Below are 27,354 nucleotides of genomic sequence, written 5' to 3'. Positions count from 1 at the left end.
CTATGAGAATAACTTAAGCATAGTGGGACGAGGCCGATTTGTATAGTCTTACAAAGTTCTATGAGACAAATTCATTTCGTGTGGTCAAGGATTTATTTATATACATGTAGTATATGTAGTATATGAAGAAAAAATAGAATATGGTTTCGTTTGGTTGAATCATTAATAAAAGTAAAAAAAACGAAATTATGATTCGTTTTAGCAGCTAATTTGGTTCAATTTTGTTAAATTACACAAAGAAATATCGCTGATGAATCACTTGCAAGTGAGTAAATCTACCTTTATAAACTCGTATGCATGTGACCTTCAATTTAACCCATTGGCTAGAGATTTGTTACAAATGCACAAGTTATGTTCATTCATTTAAAGGAAAAGAATGTCAACATTGAAAGTGAAACAAAGGTTAACCATTTCGTTGACTGATTCGATCCACACAAAATCATATTTTTTTTCGAGTAAAAACGATAAATAACATATTTGTTTATTTTACAACATGAAATCAAACAGACCTATAATATAAAATTGTATGAGGTCGGAATCTATTTATGTAATTGTTAATGTTTCGATAAACATGAATTTGTCAGCCAGTGCAACTTTAGGATAATTCATATCCGGAATGTCTGCATTATTGTTCCGTTAATGTTTAATTTTTAATTTTAATAACTGCATCCCTGTTTTTATTACGTTCCTGTCCCCTGCCGGTAATTGATCTCAGGAGAAACCAGAAAATGGCAGACACCAAAAAAGTTGTTATCGACAAGAAAAATAAATATGATAGGCAGTTGAGGTTAATATGTTAAATATAACTTAAGAAGAATGGTTGTACGAATAATATACTTTAAGTTTTAACTGTATAGTTTTCTGACATTTGATTAATTCATGTCAGAATGATACGGACGGACATGAGTATTTTATTCATCTTAGTTTCTTACTAATGTTTATGGAAGGAAATGATCATGATGATGTCTAGCTTTCAGAAGGCCAGTATCTCAAATGCAATAGCAATGTCTATAAAAATTAAATAAAATATACTATGAGACTTGGAAAGAGAGGGCTGAAAGAAAACATATAAAGTAAAGTTTGTTATAAAAATGCTGAGACACTCAGGCAGTACGAAAAAAACTTCAGAAGATTTATAACTTTCTTTGATGACATTCGCAGTGTACCATCAATATTCCATATCATCAGTTAAACATACTACCATTCCTTATAAAATTGAATTATCATACAGTCTGTGCCAAACTGTATGATGGTTTGTCTGACCGAAAAAGAAATTTGACATTTTCTGCTATATGTTCAACAGAAAAAAAATTTAATTTCTGTCTGACCGAATGATTTTTTGTCTGACATTTCTTCGGTCAGACCATGGAAGTAATATTTAAAAGGAATAACATCGAGTAATTAGCATGTATTAACGGCATGTAGAGCCCTGTACTAAAGTCATATGATTTTATCCAATTATAGTCTCAGCGGTAAGACCCCTTTGGTTACTATCTGTGATAACGGACGAGAATTGTTCAAACTACAGCAGTTTAACATGGAAAATTGTATTTAATTTAGCATATTTTTGCTTTTTTACCGTTTGTTTTAAACTGTTCTAAAAGTATTTTTCGGTTAAAAGCGGATCCTGAGTTAAACAGATAAAAACCGATGAATCGATCAGGTTTCACATGATGTTTATCAAAATAATGTAGGCAAATGTAGGCATAGATTTTTTTACTGTTGAAATGTGCAAAGTTAATCGAGATTGAATAAAAGAATATTTACTTTCAAGTATTCTAAATTTATGTATATGTCATAAATGTCATTGATTGCATTATTGAAACTGGACAACTAAAATGGGGATAATATTTTCGTAAATATATATTATTATGGAATGCTTGTATTAATATAATAAGCTAAACAGCAAAAATTATAACAAACCGACGAAATGAGCTTAAATCTATCTGTCTTACGGTAAATTAATTTTTACACAAATTAGTTTATGTATCAAGAACTTAAATTGAAGGATAGAACCGTTTAGAATTGTGAATATTTTAATTGACTATAAATACACGAAGGATTTTGATTTTTTCGTATTTAATAAAGGGGGTCCAAAGGTATTTTTTTTAAGCTGAGAATGTTTCTTTGATATTAACCTCATACCCAAGCTGTTTGGCCTTACATGTACTTTTAGATCTTACGGTCTTTTTGATTCTACAGAGTACAGTTACCAGGAACTCCAAACATTAACTTCTAAATTTTGTATTTAGCAAGCTACATTCATGTGTATACTTTAAATATTTGTTAAAATGTTAACATTGTATCACATGGGAGCAACCACTCAACTTCAAAGACCTGGGGTGTTATGGTTTCAGTGATCTGGAAGGATTTTTCTCAATGGGCCCAGGGCCCCCCCAAAAATAAATACAAAGGGCCATTTTTAGAATTAATGGGCCATGTTGTTTAAATGTTTCAAAACAAAGAGAAAAATATTGTGCGCCATGTGGGCGCTATTGTTTGTCACTCTATGTTAATACTAGAAACAGACCCATTCGCTCCTTCTGCACCCTTATTCAAACATTTAAACTGGATGAAAGTTGAATGCCAGAGAATAAAATATCATAAGTTAGTGATGACATTTAAGTGCATTAAAAATGATGCCCCATCATATCTTACTAACAAGTTTCATTATGTTTCAGACAGAAATCCATACCCCTTGAGAAATGCTGTTCATAATAATAGTCTTTTATTCAAAAGCAATACAGCTTATAGAATTTTCAAGGAAACCTCATACTCCCTAAACCAAAAACAGAATTGTTCAAAAAATCTTTTATGTATTCTGGATCATTCTTGTGGAATAATTTGCCAATACCGTTAAGAAATATTACAAATGTTAATTCTTTCAAATACAAAATAACAGATCATTTATTGAAATCAACCTAGGTGTATCAATAATATTAAAAACTAATCATGTCATCATGTTTATGTTTGTTCATCACATTTTATCAAGTTGTATTAAACATTATTATCATACTTGACTTTTTATTCTAATGTATGCAATGTATATGTTTGCATTTTGTTTGATTTCTCATGATGAGGGCCTCAGGGAAGATTAGTTATATAGCTAACTGTGTAACCCTCTTAAAATAAAGTATTGTTGTTGTTGTTGTTGTTATGTGCCATTTCTAGTCGATAAGCACAATTTGCGCATGGTGCACATCCTTCCCGATCACTGGGTTTTTATTCTTAGTCAGAATTGTTTATTGTGCAAAGGGGGATCAATTTTATTTAGTTTTACAATGCTATCAAGTTCAACCAGATTATTTTGTTCAATATTCTACATTCAGCATATTTTATTTAGTCATCTGCTTAAACAGAATACTTTTTTTCATCAAATTGGGGATAAGAATATTTTTTTGGAAGAAAAAAAACATACCCCCGTCCTCCCATCCCTGTTGAAGTTAAATGGTTGTTCTTTAAAAACATTTCTGGAAGTAAATTTCAGATTGTGGAGACTGCATAAATTTTAAAATTCTAATTTGTAATGTCAATTTGTGTGTGTTACCGTGGTTTGAATAAGATCTCTAATAAACATTCATAAACTTTTCCTTTTCCCAATTAATATATATTTTTTATTCGTAGATTATGGGGAGACCATGGACAGTCTGCCTTAGAGTCAGCATGTGTCTGTTTGGTCAATGTATCAGCTGTAGGAACAGAAATTCTTAAAAATATGATATTACCAGGTAAAGTAATCAATAACTTCTTTCTAATGAGTGACCAGGTGAGATTAAAATGGCACTGTTGTATACTTAAACTCCTTCCAAGAGCCATTAAAACGAAAGTTGATTTGTAGGAACTCAAGCAAATCTGTTGAACGAACATGTATACAAAATTTTCTCTTTGTTAGTCTTTACCGTAAATTTTACTCTTTATTTGTACTATTTGTAACATTTACTCCTGCTATGTTCATCATTATGTGTTAAAGGCAGAAAAGTAATAGTTAATGTTTATTGTTTTTTAGGTGTTGGTTCATTCACGATTGTAGATGGAAACAAAGTTAGCGGAGAGGATGTAGGGAATAAGTATGTTCTAATTTCTACATAAAAGTGTAAATTTAGGATTTTGTTTTCTTTTTCTATCATTTGTGATATCTCTAAATGTCTAATAGTTAAGTACATGTATTCTAACATCAAGTCCTTCAAACGCTTTGAGTACACACCCGTGGTAAAATTTGAATATATTGTTGGGCTGTTCCGATCGTACTCCCGCGTCATATGTTTTTTTTATGAATGAGATACCCAACCTGGGCATCATAGAACGATAAAGTCAGAATATAAGCATTTTACGGGAAAATACACGCTTGTGAAACCGAAAATCATCACAACAAGGAAACCAAAAGAAATGATGCTAAAATGTCTTATATAAGCCATGTTTTGTAAACATATAAGACATATAAATACACTTATCATTTAAATTCCTCCAAACCCATCTAAATATGTTTTTGTAAATAGATTTAGCTGCTTCTTATTCAGTTTGCTCAGGTTTTTAACGTCAATTTAATAGTGCGTTTATTTATGAGAACGGCAAAAAAAAACCTTCACCTAGAGCGCTTCGATCCAAAACAATTGCCGTATTTGTCCTGTTAGAATCGAAATAATTCATGGGGGCTTGAATATATCGTGATTTTACCACGATTGTCCCTTTATCCTTATATTTTACCCCTCGCTATCGCTCAGGGTAAAATATTTGTCATAAAGAGACAACCCGTGGTAAAATCACAATATATTCAAGCCCCCATCAATTATTTCTTAAGTAACCCCTAAGTCAGGTGCCCTAGACTGCTTAGAGTTTTCAGTTATTTAGATTTTTTTTTTAATGGGGACTATAGAAGATGATGTCCTGTAGAATGGGATAGTTTGCATTATGATTTAAAAAAGTAAAGAATCCTGTATTATTAAACTGTTAATAGGCTCTTTTTGAAATGATCCTGAGTGATGGGACTTGAAAGAGCAACACAATAAAACTTTGTATTCTGTTAAACTTACAAATATTAAGGCCTCTTTCAAACATGTTGAATCCTTGATTTAAAGCAATAATTATTCAAAGATATTTTTAACAAATTTATTTGAAGAGAAAGATTTTTTGTTTGGGCATTGTTTGGAAATAATTCACCTTTAGCAACAATGTCACTTTTGTTTGAAAAGTTTTCATTGGAAGTCATCTAGATTCTTTTTTTTTAGTCTTAAGTAGTACATCTACTGTTATCACTGGCCTGAACAAACACTGACTGAGTTTGTAAGACTGAACTCCTCCCCTGACAAGTGTTATTCCAATCTTAATTGATTTGGATAATGTTTACCAATTTTCCTGCTGAATTTTCCCCATAGAATTCCAGCTTCCTCTGCCATGATATTTATAACCAATAATGGTGATAGTTGTGTTTAACTCCAATAATCAATCAATCAGACAATTTAGTTTTAAAAGTCATGTGACAATTTATGCACTTTGTTAAATAAAACCGTTTTTAGCAAGTATTTAGTAATGAAAATTAATTGTATGTTGCAGCTTTTTCCTGACAAAAGACAATATTGGGGAGGTATGTAGAACGTTAACAAGTTATCTATAGAGGATCAAGATTGGCATAATAATCAGGCATTGTCAGTAGATTTCTTCTTTACAGACTGTCAATTTGTGCGAAACAAATATGTTTTCTTAATCGTGTGAACTTATGGGGAAGAATTAAGGAAATAAATGTATATTAAAAATGTTAATGAAAGTTGGTTCATGTTAGAGAGGACTATTGTAGTGTAAAAGACATTAGGCCTATATATTTCAAAGTAACAATTTCTAATATGTAACTAAGTTATTTTGATAGTCATGATCATGAATAATTATGGAAATATTAAGAAAGAAGAAAACAATTTTTCAAAATGTTTAAAGCAAAGATCTGTAATTCAGTCAGATTACTCTACTGTATATATATTTCCAGTCTAGAGCCAAAGCAGCTACAGAGTTACTGAGTGAACTGAATGATGATGTCAGTGGGGATTTCGTTGAAGAGGCAAGTAGAAAAGTGGCTCCTCAGCTCCTGTATAATGATATCTAAGTTGTTAGTGATGTTTGAGATAACCCAGTAAATCTATTCTCAATTTTATTTAAAACTTTCCTTATGACAGTTTTATGAAAATTTCTTCCTTTGTATCAATACAAAATAACTAAACTGTTTTTAGTCAGTTAATTTATGACTTTGAAAATGTTTCCTTTGTATACATCTTGATATGACATTTGCAATAAAAATATCATGTCCAGTAAGAAAAACTTACTATTAAAACAAAAACATGAAAAGGCACTTCTGTTTTCGTGAAGTGTGAAAACTTTAATTTTATATACCGGGTACATATGCTACATATACATGCATTCTGTTATTCATAGTGACAAACATCTTCTTTTTCTTTTTTATTTAAATAATGGTAAATTTATTTTATTTCACATAGAGTGCCGAAAAACTGATCAGAGCAAATCCAGATTTTTTCTCAAGATTCACATTAGTGATAGCAACAAATTTATGTGAAAGGTAAACATCTATTATGTTCACACATAATTATATTGAATGTTTAGATAGTGAGGGTCAAAAATTAATATATTATTTTATGTTTCTACAGAAAAGAGAATTCAAAAAAAAAAGTTGAATAAAACTGACAACAATATGGCATAAGAGAAAAAAGACAAAAAAAGTCTTAGAAAAGCGCTTCACAAAAAACTAAAGATTATAAAAACATAAACCCCATAAGAAACATGGTTAAATTTAGTTCCTCCCGAAAAAACTTAAAAACAAAAATTAAAGTTATATGAAATTTGTCATGACTTCAAAATTTTAACTTTTTTTAAAGATTCTTTTGTGACAAGAATAAGTGGTCTAAATGTTTTATAATAAAGATTTTAAACGAATGATTGACTGTTGGTTAATAAGATTCCAGTTTAAATTATTTGTGAATACTCAGAACAACAAAAAGATGGTAGAAATTCAATATAGCATTTCATAGAATGTAAAGTAGATGGACTTAATACATAAGAAATAATCAATTGTTCTGCCCCTCAGAAAAAAGACAAAGTGGATAGGGTCAGAAATTAACAAAAGGTAACCTTTGAACTCCCTAAGAGAGTTGTTGTTTGAATTCTTTCACATTTTTAAGTCTTCATTAATAGCTGTTGCCATTATTGTGTAAACATTTCATATAAATTGTAACCCTATAGAATATTGTTATATGTCCATGTTTACAGAGAGTTATTAGAGTTAGACTCCTTGTTATCTAAGAGAAACATCCCCCTGTTAGTATGTAGAAGTTATGGATTTATTGGTTATATGAGAATCGTCATCAAAGAGCACACAGGTTAGTCAGATGTTTTTAGTGGACAATTTGTAAAATTTGGTAATCAAATAAGTAATAGTATTTTGGAGAAAATATTCGCTGTTTTAATTGTTTGTTAGGCACTGATGGTTTCAAGAAAACTAATTGTTTGCTTAATCCAATATCCACACATGGATCAGGATATGCATTTTAACAGAGCTCAGTTCTCATGCATTCATTGGAGAATGTATGGTTCAGAAGTTACACCCTAAAAAATGGTGCAAATTGATTTTCTCCAGATCATTAGCTTTAATAGTTCAAGAGTATTACCTTTTATAAAGAAAATAAGATAAGCATCTTGATTGTCTCTAATCACTGCCTTGTTTGCCTTGAATACAATCATTGATGTAATACAAAAAGTTAATGACTAGCTTAGAAAACACAGAAACATAATATGTCAGGGTAAAACATCATTGTAAGTGCTAATCTCTCCCTTAACTTGAACATAATATGTCAGGGTAAAACATCATTGTAAGTGCTAATCTCTCCCTTAACTTGAAGGCCAAAACAACACTTCATAAATGTTGTGCATCAAAGAGCTTTTCTGGCTTTGTTTTTATCTGGAACACCCAAAATAAAAATGTTCAAAAACAACAACCACTATACCACAACTTCCCGGCTAAACAAAGAAAAGTAAAACATCATTGTAAGTGCATATATCTTCATCTTACCCATAGAGTATAGATTAATTATATTCTGTGTTTTTATTTCAGTGATAGAATCACACCCAGACAGTGCTCATGAAGATTTGAGGTTAGATCATCCGTTTCAAAGACTTGTAGAGTATTGTAATTCTTTAGATCTGGAATCCATGGATCAAAAGGTAAATACTGCTTGTGTTATAATGATAAAATTCTCTCGAAAGTAACAACTTCATTAGCATAAATTATATGCTAATGAAGATGTTACTTTCTAGAGAAAGATTTCAACTAATATAGAAATTAGATTTTTTTTATTATATACTGAATGCACTAGAATAATTTCTATAATGGATAAATGTCAGAGTGATACCCTTAAAATCATTGATTAGTGTATGCTTAAAGTCCAGTTGGTCAGTTTTACTGCCATTTACATGATCAAACAATAAACCAGGGTGTATGTTCTGATCAAGATAGACTGATAGAACTTGGAAAATTGAAAAATTATTTATTTATTTATTTAATTATTTATGTTAATATAAAAAAGAAGATGTGGTATGATTGCCAATGAGACAACTATCCACAAAAGACCAAAAGGAAATTAACACAACATTTAAGGTATCCATATTAAATTATGAATTATGATAAACCTTTGTACTGACATTTCAGTCTTATTTTTTGTTTCATATATGGTCAGTTATATATTGTAAGATTCCTGTGTTATGATTGCCTATGATGATTAAATCAGTCTGCGCCAAAATCTATTTACCAACTAGTCCAAAGTCCATATATACTGACAATTTTTCTTATGTGTCTAAACAAAGTTTTGACTAATTTTGCCACTGTAATATTTTTTTTAATTGCAGGAGCATTCACACACACCATGGATAGTAATAGTTTATAAATATTTACAGAAATGGAAAGAATCCGTATGTATTTTATTTCAAATCTTCTTTTTCTTATCTGAAAAAAAATATTTTATTGTTTTTTTTTGTAAAGATAGGCAATAAATAAAACTAATGATAAATTAAATAGTATAAATATATACATATATGGTAGAAATTTATGTTGAAGAAAACATGAATAAATATACACATTAATTTCAAATTTACTACAATTGTATTGGATTCATATGTATGTAAACATAAATAATACATGAATAGAACATATGTATAATACATGAATAGAACATATGTATAATACATGAATAGAACATATGTATAATACATGAATAGAACATGTATAATACATGAATAGAACATATGTATGTAAACATGAATAATACATGAATAGAACAAATGTATGTAAACATGAATAGAACAAAGTGAAGCTTTATTTCTGTTACAGCATGATGGGAATGCACCAAAGAATTATAAAGAAAAATTGCTGTTTAAAGAATTTATTAAACAAGGTAAAACAATATTTTGTGATTGTTTACATCTTTTTTCCAGTAAGGGCTATTAATACATTCAAGGCACCAAGCGAAGGCACTTCTAAAGTGGTTGACCACCCATGGCGTCAATTTTAAAATTTCTCTTACATTTTCGTCATACAAAAAAGTCTAACACACACCCATAAGGATTTTAGAGTGTCCTTTCAGGATCTGAGATATGTTTTTATGATTGGTAATGTGGTTCAAAAGATTTAAAATCTCGAACATTTTAAGGTAATTAATAGTAACACTTTCCATACGCCATCACAGGAAAGAATTTTTTCTGATTATAGAATAAAAGAAGATTTGGGGTATGCATCAGTGAGTTTCAAGTACAAATGTATAGATATAGTGGTCAAAAATGCAAAATCATTTGCGCATTACAATTTTAAAACTTCAATATAGCGTAATTAAATTGTGTCATGTTTTAAATATAAATGGAGCTATCATTAAATCCATGTAAAGATATAAATATATCTGATCAATAAGGGATAATATGAATAACAAGGTATCTACAATGAGTTCGTCAGTAATAATAAAAGTTTGAACAGTTAACAATAAATTTCTTCTCTTACTTGTTTCTAAAGATTGCATGTTCTGTGTGTCATCACGTAAGCTTTTTTGTAGGTATAAGGTCAAATAAAGAAGGGTTTCCATTGGATGAAGAGAATTTTGATGAAGCTGTAAAGAGTGTCAACACAGCTTTGGTACCCAGCAGTGTATGTTGTATAGTATTGTTGCATGAAAAAATCTTTTAGTTACAATGGTTAACAGATGTCATTAGAGGGAAATCTTTTATATCTAATTTATCTTTTCTCCTTTCTGTTGGGAGAAAAGATTGAAGCTTTGACCCCTATTGTCATATTATTCAGTGTTTGATATCATTCTATACATTTGGTATTGTATCTGCACCTCTTGTCAGCTTTGATATTGTGAATGATCCTCGTCAAAAGAAAAAGTAAATAATGATTATGGCCTGTGGCTAGGGTGTAAAGTGATATCCTTGTCTGTCATTTCATCCTTCATTCCCAAAATAAATCATTTCATCCTTCATTCCCAAAATAAAACTGTTTTCAGAAAGAAAAAAATCAGTTTGTAGACATTTAAATAAGCTTTAGTTGAAGCATATATTATGATCTACAATCTACTTCTTGTTTTGAATTAAGACCTGCTATTGAAAAATTATATGATCCTTGGACCATAAATTTCATGAAAATTGTACCTGTAATTTTCTGACCTTTATGGTAATACCTATAGATATTGAACTGATTTTGGTTAAAAATTTATGAAAATTGTACATGTTTTGGCTTTTTGTAAAAGTTAAAATATCGAACTGGTATTTGGTTCATTGTGTAAAAATGTGATCTACAGATTGAGTTTGTATTTCCTTCCACATGCCTTACCTTCTGACATTTAACAGGTGGGTATATGCATGTCCTCCTTACACATCTAATTTATTTCAAGTAGTTCATTTAATCAATTTTAAAACTTTTTATATTTAAAATGATATCTGCTGTAGCATTTCGTAATTTTATGATTTGTTGACTAAAGAGCAATTGCTTTTATTTCATGCATATATTGAAGTTTAAACCAAGAATTAAAAGTGTTATAAATACCTACGGGTGGATCCAACCATTTTCAAAAAGGGGGTTTCAACTCCTGGAACCCTCCCCTGGATCCACTACTGATACCATTGCTACATCTTCAACAATTTTTTTATTCAGTCTGACTTTCAGTTTAATCTTTTACAATTTTGCTTATCAATATTCTATTTCTATTGTAGATGCCAAGTGTAGTGAGAAAGCTGTTTGAAGATCCATGTTGTAGTAATTTAGATGCCGAGGTATGATAAATCAGATCTTCTTGACCTGTAAAAAAAATATTGAAAATGATATACAAGATATATTTCTGTAAAGGAAAATTATTCATGTATTGTTTTCATTCAGTATTTGAAACTCTTGATTTGCAAGAAATTACAATATCCTTTTACATATTGGAATAAATACCTTCAGAATCAATTAGTTGTAGTGTTGATATAAGGCGGTCTGGGTGGGGTAAACTCGTTTAGTGAATAGAGAATAATTGCAAAAAAAATATTGAATAGAAAAAATCTAGTAAAATAGCTGCTTTCTAAATAGTGATAGTTCTAAAATATTTAATTGTTTAAATTAAATAACCTTGTTACACAAATCATTATTTCTGACTGACAGCTGATTTCAATTATAATGTTAAATTTATTTTGCAGAGTTCATCTTTCTGGATTCTAGTCAGAGCAGTCAAAGAATTTGTAGATAATGAAGGAAAAGGTTAGTACAACTACAAGTTTTTTTAAACACAACCAACATCTGAAGAAGCAAGTTCCATGGTAACAATGAAAAGTGCATAGGTCTTACTATTATATGAAAGTTTTGTGAAAAACGTGTTGATATTTTTTATGCAGTTAACAGTCTGTAAAGCTAGTTAAAAATTGTGCACCAATGCAAAACTAAAATCTAAAACTAATAAAAGCTGCTATTTGGTAAAAATATATGATACAAATTAGTTATATAAGTTAAACAAAGACAAGACATTGATTGTTGTAGATTTATTACCTCTGCGTGGAACCATCCCTGATATGACAGCTGATTCTACTAGATATATACAGTTACAGCATGTATATCATGGCCAGGCTGATGATGATGTTGCCGTAGTGACAGAGAAAGTTCGTAAAATAGAACAGAGCATTGCAAAGGTTAGATTCATGTCCATTCAAATTGTCTTTTAAAAAGTGAAAGAAAAAAAAATTGTATTGTTTTCTGCAGGAACTTTTATATATTTTTGGTCCAATGTAAAGAAATGTTTCAAATAATGTGTTATTACTAGAAAATAGTTGTGAGTTAAATAATCAAAACAAAGACTTGAGGTATTTACATGTAACATAATATTATTCAACTAAATATCAGGAATGGTAGAATTTTAGAGCTAACATTTTGATGCCCCTCCTATGATAGTAGAGAGGTATTATGTTTACTGGTCTTTTTGTCTGTCTGTTCGTTTGTCCGTCTATCTGTCCTGCTTCAGGTTAAAGTTTTTGGTCATTCTCAATTTTATTTGATGAAGTTGAACTCCAGTCAACTTGGAACTTAGTACACATGTTCCCTATGATATGATTTTTATAATTTTAATGCTAAATTAGAGTTTTTACCCTGATTTCACAGTCCATGAACATAGAAAATGATAGTGCGAGTAGGGCGTCCGTGTACTATGGACACATACTTGTTTGTATATACAATAATTGGTCATGGTATTTAACAGTCCGCCAGTAAACTTTCTAAGATGTGGTTTTGGTCTGTTGTAGGAGGAACCTGTCGACACATTAAATATGCCACCACCAAATTATGTATGATGTTTTTATTCTGTTACCCTTTATTATTCCTGTATTGGACATAGGAATTGTCAATGAATTTGGCCATCTGGTGCATTTTACCATTATATCATGAATGTCATTTAGCTAGAGAATAACTTTTGTTTTCATTCTACGGTTGTTTATTTTTTTGAATAACCAATGTTTTTTTTGTATTTTGAAGTGATTTTTTTTTTTTTTTTTCAATATTTAGAGATAACTTAAATACATAGAAACATTTCACTACTATCAATAATAAAATTTAAAATTAGACTTTTACAGAGTGAAAAAATTATGAATTTAACATTTTGCAGAAGATGTGCCCTAATGGGAATATTCATATATATTAGATTCATATAAAGGCTACATTTGTTTGTGTAGATTAGCTAAATTCAATTAAAAAATGAATTTGAAGACAGGAAAAAAACAGATGGCAAAATGCACACTAAAATTAATTTGAAAAAAAATATTTATATTTATGAAAATTGCTGAATTAAGTGTAAATATTGAATCAGAAATTTACAGATAATCTTCTGACCAACAATTCAAAGCCACATTGACAAACTCCTTCAAAATGGACCATTCGTAAATCAGAAATAGAATGGAACAAAATGCATGAACAAAAATATACATTGTATTAAATTATGTTTCTGGAAATAAGTGTTATTTTTATTTACAGATTTTTTTTTAATGTTTTTAGTGTTTGAAATAAAACTGTGAAATGATTTTTATTATTTTTATAGGACAGATGATTATAGTACATTGTACATGTAATTGATCATATAAATTATTAATTGTTAATATCAAGAAGAAGAAATTTATGCTACCTGGTTCTTATGCTGCAAATTCAGAAATATTGAGAAGTTTTTATTAATGTTAATAATACAACTGGTTGAGTATTGCAACAATAAGAAGGGACATTCTAATATCTTATTGATATATCTGTATGCAGTATTTCAAGAAAGTGCAAAACTTATCTCACATTTTTGTTCATTCTACTAAAATCACAATAAAATATGCACACAAAAATTTCTGAATTTGCAGTACCTAAAAATAACAATGATACACGGGGAGGGGACAATACAGTTTACTTTATAGGAAGAAAGTCAGTTTTTTTTTTATCTTAAAAACTTTGCAGATAGCTGTCTCCTCATTTGTGTAGGTTTTAAGAGACAGTCTTAATTCTACAGAAATATACCACATTGTTTGGTATATTTAAAAGTAATTGTACTGTTTATTATAAAAAAAAATATGAAAATTATCTCAGTGTTTTTTTGTCAAAGTATTCATTTTATTTCAAATGCAATTTTGTGTCTAAAAGTTATTTGTGTCACACACTGTGACTTGTTTGGATCTGCCAATCAAAATTTTGTCCGAGCTGAAAGAGAAGTACACTTTTGCATAACATTTTCCTAGTTCTGTTTTTCCGAATGGTCCAGTTGCACTTTGTTATACAGTATGAATGATATTTTATAGTTGCTATGAATAAAAAGCTGCATATCTTAAGTACTAAGCATAAAATATATAAGAGTACATAGGAGGGATATTTTATTGTGTTTGAACGTGATATATACAGTCCTGTAAATTCAGAAATATGTGCATTCATTTATTATTGTGATTTCAAGGAGGAAGGCAATGTAAAATGCTGCATACGAATGATGCTACCAAAATTTGGAATGCAGATTTTGAAAACCTTCACTTTCACAATTTTGCAATAATAAAATATTACAAAAAATTCAGTATTTACAGTACATGAAATAATATTTGTGTATATGACACAGCATTGAACTTTACTTGATAAAGTAGCTACATCTTTATTAATAATTTACAGTAAATTAAATTAGATGTTTAGAAACAGTATCTATACTTTGTCTTTGTGCAAGCAGGTGTATGTTTACCTTTAAAATAAGATCTGTATCTTCTTTATGTTTGATTCTTTCATAGATAACTGTCATACTAAATATTTTCAAACTTCATCATGGAAAGGATTACAAAAAAACTCATAAATGTTTGCTTATTTGTAGAATGAAATAGCTAATGAAAAAGTTTTGTTGACATAAACTTTCTTTATACTATTTTCCATCTTTTGATAGAAACACTGCAGATTTAACATTTTTCCAAGTCTTTTTCTTTTGAAAATCAAGTGCTAAGTACTGATTAAATGTTGAACCTATACCTTAAGCCAAGCTGAAAAGAGGAGGGGGCTATAATTGTGGTTAGATGTGCAGCTTTTTTTAAGCTTGAGCATGAACAGCAGATAATTCTGTTTAAATGATAAACATATTAAAAAAGATTGTATTTGTTAAAATTATTTGTTAACTCTAAAGTTTATAAAGAAAATTTCTAGAAATCATTTGAATATGAGGACTGTTAGAGCAGAGGCATGGAAGCTTTGTCCTGAAAGCTTATATATATTGTATCAGTCATCACTTACTGAACAATTCAGTGCACTGATGTTGCTTTAAGTATTTGTATGAGTCATGCTGTTCATCAATCATTGGTATTCAACAAAACCCCATTAGCTTACCATGCAGTTCCAGCCTGATTGTATACTATACTTGACAAGAATTTATAACTGTTTTGATCTGCATATCTGCACATTTGTAAAATAAAATGATAAGTCCTTTTACTAAGGTCATTTTCAATAGCAGTAGTTAGACTCTTAAAATTGAAATGTGATACATTATAAATGCTTCTTTTGAGGAAGTGCTATTTATTTATACTTTCCAATACAAATTGATCATATAACTATAAACTACATTACTCTTGTTGTTAACCTATTTGACGTTTTGCACTTTTTATCTTATAGAGGATGATTTTTTTGTTGTTGTCATTTTCCAATTTTTCTGATCAATTTATGTTCTGAAATACTCATATTCATGACAATTTACATTTGTGTTATGTTTTCTCTCTCGAAAGTCGTAAAAACTGGGTATGACTTTTTAAGAAGTGACTTGAGTAAACTTTAGGAGATATGTAATATAAAGATAGATATTAAATTATATAAATATGAAAATATACTGTAAATTCAGAGATTATTGTGAGGTTTTTCTAAATGCAAATAATCCGACTGAGTGAGTATTGCAAAAGTAAGGATTCGCATTATACATATATATCCGTATGCAGATTTTCCTGGAATTGCAATATTTAATATCTCATTTTTGTCCATCCTTCAAAAATTGCAATGATAAATGCATACACTAATTTCTGAATGTACAGTAAATTGTTTTGTTTTTGTGAATTTCTATATAATGTAGTGGGATTCAGCAGCCATGCTTCAACCATTGCTGTTTCTCTAATTATTGGTATAAAAGTCTTTAATAGATGAAATTATGTCATCCTTGTTCAAAAATTATTTCAAAATATGAAAAAGTTATAAACATTTTTAAATGCATGAATTACTCTGAGCAGTATACCAATCTATTTAAATGTGATTTAGATTTCCTTCATTGTGTTTAGTTGTGAATCTCTGAAACCTAGGTACACAAAGTTTATTTGTAGTCATTGAAATATTCTAACTTTCACCTCCAAATATGATGGAAGTAAATAAATATACATTTTTCTCATGAATTTTTAGATTTTTTTCATTTCATTAAATTCTCAAGATAACAGATTGTGATTCCTTTGTTGATTATACTGACTTAGAAAATGATATCTTTTACAGGATAACTGCATATCAGACCATGATATCAAACTATTTTGTAAGTACTACCTCAAGTTTTATTAAATTGTATGGATGGAGTCTGTTTGTATATTCCAGCACTACCCCCATAGTCTATTTCATATTTTTACAATACAGTATACTGTGGCCCAACTTGGAACAAAGTTGATGAAGTCAGTAGTTGCCAATGCAAGCAATTGAAATACAGAATTTATTTCACCAAAACATCAAGAACTTCTAACTATGTAACAATAATAGATAGACCAGGATTTGATTTTATAAAATATTCAAATTTAAAAACTTAAATGTACTCTCTCTTCACCCTTGGCAAATTCAGCCATCATTTGTGATTACAATGCTGTGCCATCTACTGGTAGATAAAAGTCACTCCCACTCTGACTTCATCATGTGATTACAATGCTGTGCCATCTACTGGTAGATAAAAGTCACTCCCACTCTGACTTCATCATGTGATTACAATGCTGTGCCATCTACTGGTAGATAAAAGTCACTCCCACTCTGACTTCATCATGTGATTACAATGCTGTGCCATCTACTGGTAGATAAAAGTCACTCCCACTCTGACTTCATCATGTGATTACAATGCTGTGCCATCTACTGGTAGATAAAAGTCACTCCCACTCTGACTTCATCATGTGATTACAATGCTGTGCCATCTACTGGTAGATAAAAGTCACTCCCACTCTGACTTCATCATGTGATTACAATGCTGTGCCATCTACTGGTAGATAAAAGTCACTCCCACTCTGACTTCATCATGTGATTACAATGCTGTGCCATCTACTGGTAGATAAAAGTCACTCCCACTCTGACTTCATCATTCTTGACAAATGGCAGCACTTTTCAGTGTGGTGATGTAAAAACAATTGCGTCTAGTGTTTACAAATATAGGGAAGCAGAAACTGTTAATATACTTTGACATTCCAACATTTACACTAGAAACACACCCATGAACACCAACTAGTTGATTGAATAAAAACTTTGAAATTGTTACCTTAACATATCCTATGTTTTGTCTTTCTATTTTCAGGATTTGTGATATGTTCCATCTTTATCTATTGTGTAAGCGTCAATGCTTACTGAAACCACTCAGTTATATGTGATATATGCCCTTTTGAATATATATAAATTTATGGAAAATTTCATTGCAATTTCTCTTATTTCTTTACAGATTTATATGAAATCTATATAAAGTAAAAAAAAATACTTGAAAAACATTATGAGTTGAACTTGTTATTCATGATTGTTTATAATTTTATGCATTATGTGATCTATATTTTGTCTTTCTTTCTTAAATCTATTGAACTTATAACAGTTCATCTATTTGTTTCAGGTAAAAATGCTGCATTTTTAAGAATATTTAGATCCAGAAGTTTAGCAGAGGAATACAACAACAAAACAGCAAATCTACAAGAAATAGGTATTTGATAACTAGTAAATATAGCTATTCAAAGAGAGTTCCATGTTTTCCTAGTTATGGTCCTATATAGTGGTAATGTGGATGGCAGAAAATGTTCATATTTTACATATCAAACATTTGTTTTACACTGCCAAGTTATTATTGAAAAGATTTTTCTTTGCCACACATTAAAATTTCTACAAATTTATGTCATTGATATGTGAAAGTAAAATTGAGTGTATGGTAATGCCCCTTCAATTTGATAAAATGAAATACTAAAATAATTTGAGTTACCAATTGTGCAGGTATTTTATGGGCTTGCATTAATAAATGGACTCTTGAATTCTTTCATCTAATTGTAAATTAATCTCATTGCGAACCAAATGAAACTTTTGTACAGAGTTATCTCCTCTTGGTAAAGGTATTAAAACTTTTGTCAGTTTTTATGTCCCATTGAATAAATACAACAGCTACTGTTCTCTGTGTTTTTATTCATAATGACCTTTGAAATGATATGCCTGAATTTTTTTATACCCCACTTAGGGGCATTATATTTTTCTGTCTCTGCGCCTGTCTGTTCCTTCATTGGTCCATCTGTCCCACTTCAGGTTAACCTTTTTGGTCAAGGTAGTTTTTGATGGAGTTGAAGTCAAATCAACTTGAAACTTAGTACACATGATCAACTCACAAAACTACATGTTTTGTCTTAATTATTTAATATCAATATCTATGAAAACACTGATTCAAACTAGAAGTAGATATACAGATAATGAAATAATGAAATAATTGTTTTGGTGTGTTTGACAAATAAAAACTGGAAAATGATGACATTTTAATTATATCTTTCTTAAATGTATTCCTTAACTTAACAAACACTAATTTCAGTAGGAACAATGCTAAAATCAACTTTTTATACTAATTGCTAAGTGACAGTTTATTGCTGACATATGTAGACTTTTCGTAATTTATTTAACACAGCACCTTTTAAATGAGTATCATTTTTATAGGACCGCAAAAAACATTTATGATGTTGTTGTCTTCTGCGTTGTCGTCCGAAGACACATTTAGATTCCGGACAATAACTTTAGTTTTCAAGAATGGAATTCTAGATTTTTAACAGAAGGTTCAATACCACTAAAGGAAGGTTGGGATTGATTTCGGGGCTTGTCGACCCAATAGTTCAGGAATTAGGGGCCAAAAAGGGGCCCAAATAAGCATTTTTCTTAGTTTTTGCACAATAACATAAGTATAAATAAATTGAAATCTATGAAATTTAAACACAAGGTTAATGACCACAGTAGGAAGGTTAGGATTGATTATTTGAGTTTTGGTCCTAACAATTAAGGAATAAGGGTCCCTAAAAGGGCCCAAATAAGCATTTTTCTTGGTTTTCGCTCAATGACTTATATACAAGTTAATAGAAATCTATGAAATTTCAACACAAGGTTTATGACCACAATAGGGAGGTTGGGATTGATTATGGGAGTTTTGGTCCCAACAGTTTATGAGTTAGGGCCAAAACCGGGTCCAAATTTAAACTTTTAGTGTTTGATTTCATAAAAAATTGAATTATTGGGGTTCCTTGCAATCAATATGCGGAATCTAACCGTGTATTTTGAATCTTGATATTTGGTCCTGTTTTCAAATTGGTCTGCATTAAGGTCCAACGGGTCCAAAATTGAATTTAGTTTGATTTTAACAAAAATTGAATTCTTGGGGTTCTTTGGTATGCTGAATCTTAACATGTACTTAGATTTTTGATTATGAGCACAGTTTTCAAGTTAGTCCAAATTGAGGTAAAAAATTAAACTTTGTTAGATTTCAACAAAAATTGAATATATGGGGTTCTTTGATATGCTGAATCTAACCATGTATATTTTTATTTTTGACATTTAGGCCCAGTTAACAAATTGGTCAGTATTGAGGTCTAAAGGGTTCAAAATTGAATTCTTGGGGTTCTTTGATATACTGAATCGAACCATGTATTTTGATTTTGGATATGGGACCATAATAGATAAATGTCCAATTTAAAAAAGTTTTTAAGTTTAAGTTCTTATAGTCGCCGTCAGCTGAAATTCATAGCGGTTATCGGTAAAAATAATCTTAACTATCAATCACATTCACTTGAGATATAGTTTTTCACATTCCATTCATAAATCACCAAAAGAAAAACCACTACTGACCTTGTTTTTAAGTGATTGCACTGTGATAATCCTGACCTTCACATTTTCCAAGACGATTTTGAATGGTGGAATGCGCCATTGTTTTTACTGGAAGTGTTTCAGTGGAGTTCAGTTTCATAAAATTTGCATAAAGCGCGGGAAACCTTATCACATCAATGAAAAGAACATTTAAGGAAACTGCGTAAGTGACGAATGTCATATGTAAACAAATGATCCTCATAGAAACGAAGATGGCAGAATTACAATGGAAAACATTCAGGAAAATGTGAAGGTCAGGATTATTACAGTGCGATCACTTAAAAGGTAGGTCAGAAGTGGTTTTTCTTTTTGCGATTTATGAATTGAATGTGAAAAACTATATCATATATATAGACCACATTCATTCTGTGTCAGAAACCTATGTTGTGTCAACTATTTAATCGCAATACAAATTCAGAGCTGTATCAAGCTTGAATGTTGTGTCCATTAACTTGCTCCAACTATTTAGGGTATAACTTCTGCGGTCGTACAAAGCTGTGTCCTGTGGAGCTCCTGATTACATTGATGTTTTAATATTTGAACATTTTATTTCCTTTTGGATTATTGTAAGTATCTGAGCCCTTTCACTTTAACAAATATTATTTTTTTTTCAGCTCAACATTTAGGAGATGAAGACAATGATGACGACTTTGTATTCTATGTTTTATTGAGGGGCGTAGATAAGTTTTATGAGGAATATAATAGATATCCTGGTGTATATGAAGACCAAATAGAAGCTGATGTCCTTATGTTAAAGGTAGTTACTCTTATGATGTAATTGTAGTTCAGATATGATCTTAATGGTTACCAGGGAACTTGATTTAAAACCATGAAGCACTCACAGTTTATATGTATGATCAGTGCAAGTTGAAACCAATTGCTAAAATGAAATATAATAACCCATTTTGGATATTTTATCTCATACAAGATATAAATTTACTAGGCAAGTTATTTTAATATAATTTTGGGAAAAACTTTATATATACATTAAATGTATACCTTTTCCCCATGGGTAAATGATCCAAACCTGCTTAAATGACGATACAGTTGATGCAAAAACATTTATAGAGAATCAATAAAATATTGAATTGAACTTCGACATGACAAAAAGTTATATAATGTTTTACATGTGAGAAGTTCATCTTTCTCTTCATTATTACATTGATTGTTGCTTAATTTGGTTGCGACTTCATTTTCCCAACATATCCATTGATTTATAAAAACATTTTTTTTACAATTTTAGACGTCAGTACAGAAGATATTACATGACTGGGGATTAAATCCTACATCAATTAAGGATGATTATATACATGAGATGTAAGTAAATGTTTTTTCATCTAGTAAATGTGGGTGTTTTTTCATTTGAATTGTCTGTGTGACTTTAGTTTACTCGTTATGATATGTACACTTTAAAAATTGTTTGATATGAAAAAAGCTTATTTCATCAACAAATATCCGATGCCTCGTGTACAGAGAGTGCCACGCTCTTTGCACGTTAAGAACCCTTGCAACAACTCTTTGAAGGCCCGTAGGTGGCCTGTTGCAAGGCAAAATTTCTGTCCCTACCCAATATACCCTTATTTTCCAGTGGCAGTCCAAATTTCCCCGACCATCATCCCAGATGGCCTTCCATTGAATCAACCTACCTATTGTATTTATTGTGAACTTGTTCTCGTCCTGAATATGCATGAAATATTTGCCACTGGACGTTAAGCAACCAACAATCAATCAATCATCAACAAATAAAACTTACTGCTAACTAGGGATTTTTGAAACTTGTAATTATTACTGATTTGAATCCCTATTTGAGCAGATTTAATTGTTAATATCATTAGTTACACATTACAATATGTACCATGTTTGTTCTGTTTCCTGCAGTACTCTAGTTTGAGGATGATCCATCATAACAAAAAAGCAGTAAACTGTTAAAATATTTTAATTTTATGACAGTTTGCCCAATATAAAGATAGGAAGATGTATAATTGCCAATGAGACAGCAATACAATTGATGTGAATATAAGCAAAGATGGGTCACTGTACGGCCTTCAACAATGAACAATGTTTTTTTCCTGGTCATCCTGAGATTAAGAGCCAAAACAAAAACTGACTACAATGCATTTAGGTTTATATCATACATTTATAGGTGAAAAGTAAAATAAGGATTTTCAGATAGCAAATGAACAAAATAAAGAAGGATGCAATATAATTGTTGTGTATATATATAACCGGTATATAAATTTCTTGTTTCAGATGTCGGTATGGAGCAGCAGAACTACACACAATATCGTCTTTCATAGGAGGGGCTGCAGCACAAGAAGCTATTAAAATAATCACAAAACAATTTGTTCCATTTAATAATACATATATTTATAATGCTATGAAACAGTCATCATTAACTGTACAACTATAACATATTTATGTATGCATAGGTTTTCACTTTAGAAACAGTTCACAAATGGATTAGAACAAAAATAATCTGCTTGAAAAGAAGCTTGAACATTTTTTTCTGTGAGTAAAGTTAGGTGGATGTAATTTAATCTTTCTAAACATTAGAGGAATCTTAAAAGCTTGTAATCTATAAAAACTTTTATTATAAGAACTGAAACTTTCTAATGAGGTCTGCAATAGAAATGACAGTGTAACAGTGGTCTGGTGAGAGATAGAATTATAAAATATTCTACAAGAATTATAAAATATTCTACATGTATCATGAAATGAAATTTTCTATGTGAGAGGAGTTGTCTCCCCTGAGGTGGAACTAATTAATTAAGGATTATTGTGAAGATTAAAGTCTTCATAATTCAAATTTGTTTTTTTTATGTGATGAGACAACACTTTTTTCTGAAAAAGTTGCAAGCCTCAACTTTTAATCAAACTAGAACTATCAAAGAATTTTTTCTTGATTTATATTCCAATGAAAAGTTAACCCTTTAATAGCTTTAGGACATCCAAAGGTTTTTATGCGACCGCAAAATTTGAAAAAATTTTCGTCGTATATTGCTATCACGTTGGCGTCGTCGTCTGCGTCGTCGTCCGAATACTTTTAGTTTTCGCACTCTAACTTTAGTAAAAGTGAATGGAAATCTATGAAATTTTAACACAAGGTTTATGACCACTAAAGGAAGGTTGGTATTGATTTTGGGAGTTTTGGTCCCAACATTTTAGGAATTAGGGGCCAAAAAGGGCCCAAATAAGCATTTTCTTGGTTTTCGCACTATAACTTTAGTTTAAGTTAATAGAAATCTATGAAATTTTGACACAAGGTTTATGACCACAAAAGAACGGTTGGGATTGATTTTGGGAGTTTTGGTTTCAACAGTTTAGGAATTAGGGGCCAAAAAAGGGCCCAAATAAGCATTATTCTTGGTTTTCGCACAATAACTTTAGTTTAAGTTAATAGAAATCAATGAAATTTAAACACAATGTTAATGACTACAAAAGGAAGGTTGGTATTGATTTTGGGAGTTTAGGTCCCAACAGTTTAGGAATTAGGGGCCAAAAAGGGACCCAAATAAGCATTTTTCTTGGTTTTCGCACCATAACGTTAGTATAAGAAAATAGAAATCTATGAAATTTAAACACAAGGTTTATGACCATAAAAGGAAGGTTGGTATTGATTTTGGGAGTTTTGGTCCCAACAGAATAAGGGGCCCAAAGGGTCCAAAATTAAACTTTGTTTGATTTCATCAAAATTGAATAATTGGGGTTCTTTCATATGCCGAATCTAACTGTCATGACTGTGTATGTAGATTCTTAACTTTTGGTCCCGTTTTCAAATTGGTCTACATTAAGGTCCAAAGGGTCCAAAATTAAACTTAGTTTGATTTTGACAAAAAATGAATCAGTTAGGTTCTTTGATATGCTGAATCTAAAAATGTACTTAGATTCTTGATTATTGGCCCAGTTTTCAAGTTGGTCCAAATCGGGGTCCAAAATTAAACTTTGTTTGATTTCATCAAAAATTGAATAAATGGGGTTCTTTGATATACCAAATCTAACTGTGTATGTAGATTCTTCATTTTTGGTGTTGTTTCAAATTGGTCTACACTAAAGTCCAAAGGGTCCAAAATTAAACTTAGTCTGATTTTAACAAAAATTGAAATCTTGGGGTTCTTTGATATGCTGAATCCAAAAATGTACTTAGATTTTTTATTATGGGCCCAGTTTTCAAGTTGGTCCAAATCAGGATCTAAAATTATTATATTAAGTATTGTGCAATAGCAAGTCTTTTCAATTGCACAGTATTGCGCAATGGCAAGAAATATCTAATTGCACAATATTGTGAAATAGCAAAATTTTTTTTAATTAGAGTTATCTTTCTTTGTCCAGAATAGTAAGCAAGAAATATCTAATTGCAAAATATTGTGCAATAGCAAGATTTTTTTTTAATTGGAGTTATCTTTCTATGTCCAGAATCAACTTAAATCTTTGTTATATACAATATACAATGTATATTCACTTTTTACTACCAACTGATAAATTAAAATAATCTTTACCATTCAGTGATAACAAGCAGTTTTTTTACATCTTAATATTTTATGATGTATTTAAATGAGTAGTTATTGTTGCAAACTCCATTAGAAATTTTAATTGAGATTAGTTTTGGAATAAGGGAAAGGGGGATGTGATTAAAAAAATTGGGTTCAATTTTTCTCATTTGAAATTTCATAAATAAAGAAAATTTCTTCAAACATTTTTTTGAGAGGATTAATATTCAACAGCATAGTGAATTGCTCTAAGAGAAAACAAAAATTTAAGTTCATTAGAACACATTCATTCTGTGTCAGAAACCTATGCTGTGTCAACTATTTAATCACAATCCAAATTTAGAGCTGAATCCAGCTTGAATGTTGTGTCCATACTTGCCCCAACAGTTCAGGGTTCAACCTTTGCGGTCGTATAAAGCTATGCCCTGCGGAGCATCTGGTTTTAGAATGATTTCTATGTGGACTCTTTAAATGGTGCCTTAAAAGTCCAATTAGCATTACATTTTTAATATAAATTATAAAAAAAAAGTATTTTTCAATACATATGTCATATATATATGTATAATTTCAATTTAGATTTGACTGCATTGAACCTGGCTGAATTCCTTTGGCTGTCTGAAACTGAACATTATTGGGTTTAGTTAAATTATTCTGCTAAGTTCTTGGTGGATTGTCTCCCCTCAACTCAATTAGATAATGTTTACATTTTACTAGACTGCTAAAGTATAACAAAGTTAATAAAATACATCAAATTCTCATCATTGTTAGTTCTACTGGTAAAATTCTTATTTCTGTTATATGTCAAACACACGAAGAAATTTAAAAATACCTGAAGTGGTCAAGACATAAAAGGCTGGAAATAGACTGAAAAAAATTTGAATGGCAACTTTAAGAATGATTTAAACAATTTTTCAATGTCAAATGGCCAGTGAATTGGTACAAGAAGTGTGGAGAATCATATATTTGAGGAATTTATTGTTAAGTTTTGTATTAAAATTAAAATTTTATCTAATTTAATATTGTGAAATTTATTAAGCATTTCTAGTACTTTTATTGTTATATCTGGATAAAGTCACAAAATGTATAGAAGATATATCAAAGTTTTTGTTGCTGAATGTTTATGTTTTGAGTTCAAGGTTAACAGATGTGAAGAAATTACTGTGCCAATTCATTAGTAATAGGATATACATGTACTAGTAATCAATAATCAGATGCTCAAGCTTTCATTAAGAAAAAAATGGAAGTCATATCTTATTATAAAAGTTTTTATTTTGCTTAATATAGGTCAAATGTACAAGATAAAACTTTTTATTCTGAAAAGTTGAAGTATCTAGTTATATCAGGGCTAAACTGGGCCCAAATCTTACCTTCTCTTTTAATGAAAATTCACATTTTAAGGGGAAAACTGCTTTCATATTTTAATTTACTTTAAACAAAAAGTAATGTAACAGGTTATCATTGTGTTGTATGTACTAAGCAAGTCCAATGTCATGTAACAGCTTATCAGTGTGTTGTATGTACTAAGCAAGTCCAATGTCTTTTGCATAATGAAGAGAGAATTCTGAAATAAAAGATTTTTGTACAACACTAAATAATGTTATTTGTTTTCTTTTATCATATTCTTACATTTTTGTTGCAGACTCAACATATGCTCAAGTTTTCTGCTGTCTGATGCCTTGGTCCAGTGACAAAATCAATTAGCAAATTTTAAATGTTAACTTTTCTGCTTAAGTTTGTTGATTATATCTTTGATATTACATAGTGTAAAATACATATTATTTCTGGTATATTAATTGCAATATATTATAACCAAAAAAAAACTATGCAAATTGATAGAAAATAAAGGGGAAAAAAATAAATTGAGAATGGAAATGGGGAATGTGTCAAAGAGACGACAACCCGACCATAGAAAAAACAACAGCAGAAGGTCACTAACAGGTCTTCAATGTAGCGAGAAATTCCCGCACCCAGGGGCATCCTTCAGCTGGCCCCTAAACAAATATATACTAGTTCAGTGATAATGAACTCCATACTAATTTCCAAATTGTACACAAGAAACTAAAATTAAAAAATTACAAGACTAACAAAGGCCAGAGGCTCCTGACTTGGGACAGGCGCAAAAATGTGGCGGGGTTAAACATGTTTATGAGATCTCAACCCTCCCCCTATACCTCTAGCCAATGTAGAAAAGTAAACGCATAACAAATACAATAACAAACTTATGGAAAAAGGGGGAGGCTAAAAAAAATGTCTTGCCTCTACATCTACTCATAAGGGAGCTACCATTTGATTTTTATGGGGGGGCTAGGATGAAAAATTTTGTCCTGCCTTTTTTTTTAGCTGTAATCTCTGTCCTGCCTTTTTATTTTTCACTCTAATCGGTCCTGCCTTTTTTTTTTTAGTTTATCCTGACTTTTTTTTACCTAAATTGTCGTCCTGACTTTTTTTTTTTTGCAAGTGTCACATCCTGCCTTTTTTTTTTACTCAGAACTCCTGTCCTGCCTATTTTTTTCAAATTTCATCCTAGCCCCCCCATAAAAATCAAATGGTAGCTCCCTAAACTTAAATGGCCAAATAGGTGGACTAGAAGTTACACTTGGAGCGTCTTCGTGCATTTATTCCTAATGTAGGTAAGACCCATCCACTTGCAAATTATCTGATTCCAGTTTATATAGGGGAGCTACCATTTGATTTTTAGGGGGGGGGCTAGGAGAAAAAATTTTGTCCTGCATTTTTTTT

General features: G+C 30.4%; 1 protein-coding gene across 2 annotated transcripts; it reads left to right on the top strand.

The window, feature by feature from the left end:
- The first annotated feature begins 673 nt into the window (after positions 1-673).
- LOC139522997 (NEDD8-activating enzyme E1 regulatory subunit-like) lies at positions 674-26,210 on the top strand. Of its 2 annotated transcripts, XM_071316710.1 has the most exons (20): positions 682-787; positions 3,625-3,728; positions 4,007-4,067; positions 5,551-5,581; positions 5,975-6,046; positions 6,480-6,559; positions 7,267-7,376; positions 8,108-8,217; positions 8,899-8,961; positions 9,380-9,443; positions 10,092-10,183; positions 11,248-11,307; positions 11,710-11,770; positions 12,047-12,195; positions 12,802-12,843; positions 16,511-16,547; positions 17,862-17,948; positions 20,743-20,885; positions 21,372-21,445; positions 22,379-26,210. In XM_071316710.1, the coding sequence occupies exons 1-20, from the start codon at positions 729-731 to the stop codon at positions 22,536-22,538; spliced, it is 1,659 nt and encodes a 552-aa protein (XP_071172811.1). In that variant the 5' UTR covers positions 682-728; the 3' UTR covers positions 22,539-26,210. The 2 variants fall into 2 exon arrangements, with proteins under 2 accessions (XP_071172812.1, XP_071172811.1); XM_071316711.1 differs by lacking the exon at positions 12,802-12,843 and having other exon boundaries at positions 674-787.
- The last annotated feature ends 1,144 nt before the right edge of the window (positions 26,211-27,354 follow it).

This window comes from Mytilus edulis, chromosome 5 (genome assembly GCF_963676685.1).
Source record: "Mytilus edulis chromosome 5, xbMytEdul2.2, whole genome shotgun sequence".
Taxonomy (NCBI): domain Eukaryota; kingdom Metazoa; phylum Mollusca; class Bivalvia; order Mytilida; family Mytilidae; genus Mytilus; species Mytilus edulis.
This window is presented reverse-complemented; position numbering and strand designations above follow the sequence as displayed.

Bases quoted from the DNA above. Each gene is read 5' to 3' on its own strand.
- LOC139522997 (XM_071316710.1), top strand. From the start codon at position 729: ATGGCAGACACCAAAAAAGTTGTTATCGACAAGAAAAATAAATATGAT. The intron at 16,548-17,861 runs GTAAGTACTACC...TATTTGTTTCAG, and splicing joins CCATGATATCAAACTATTTT to GTAAAAATGCTGCATTTTTA. The intron at 20,886-21,371 runs GTAGTTACTCTT...TTACAATTTTAG, and splicing joins CTGATGTCCTTATGTTAAAG to ACGTCAGTACAGAAGATATT.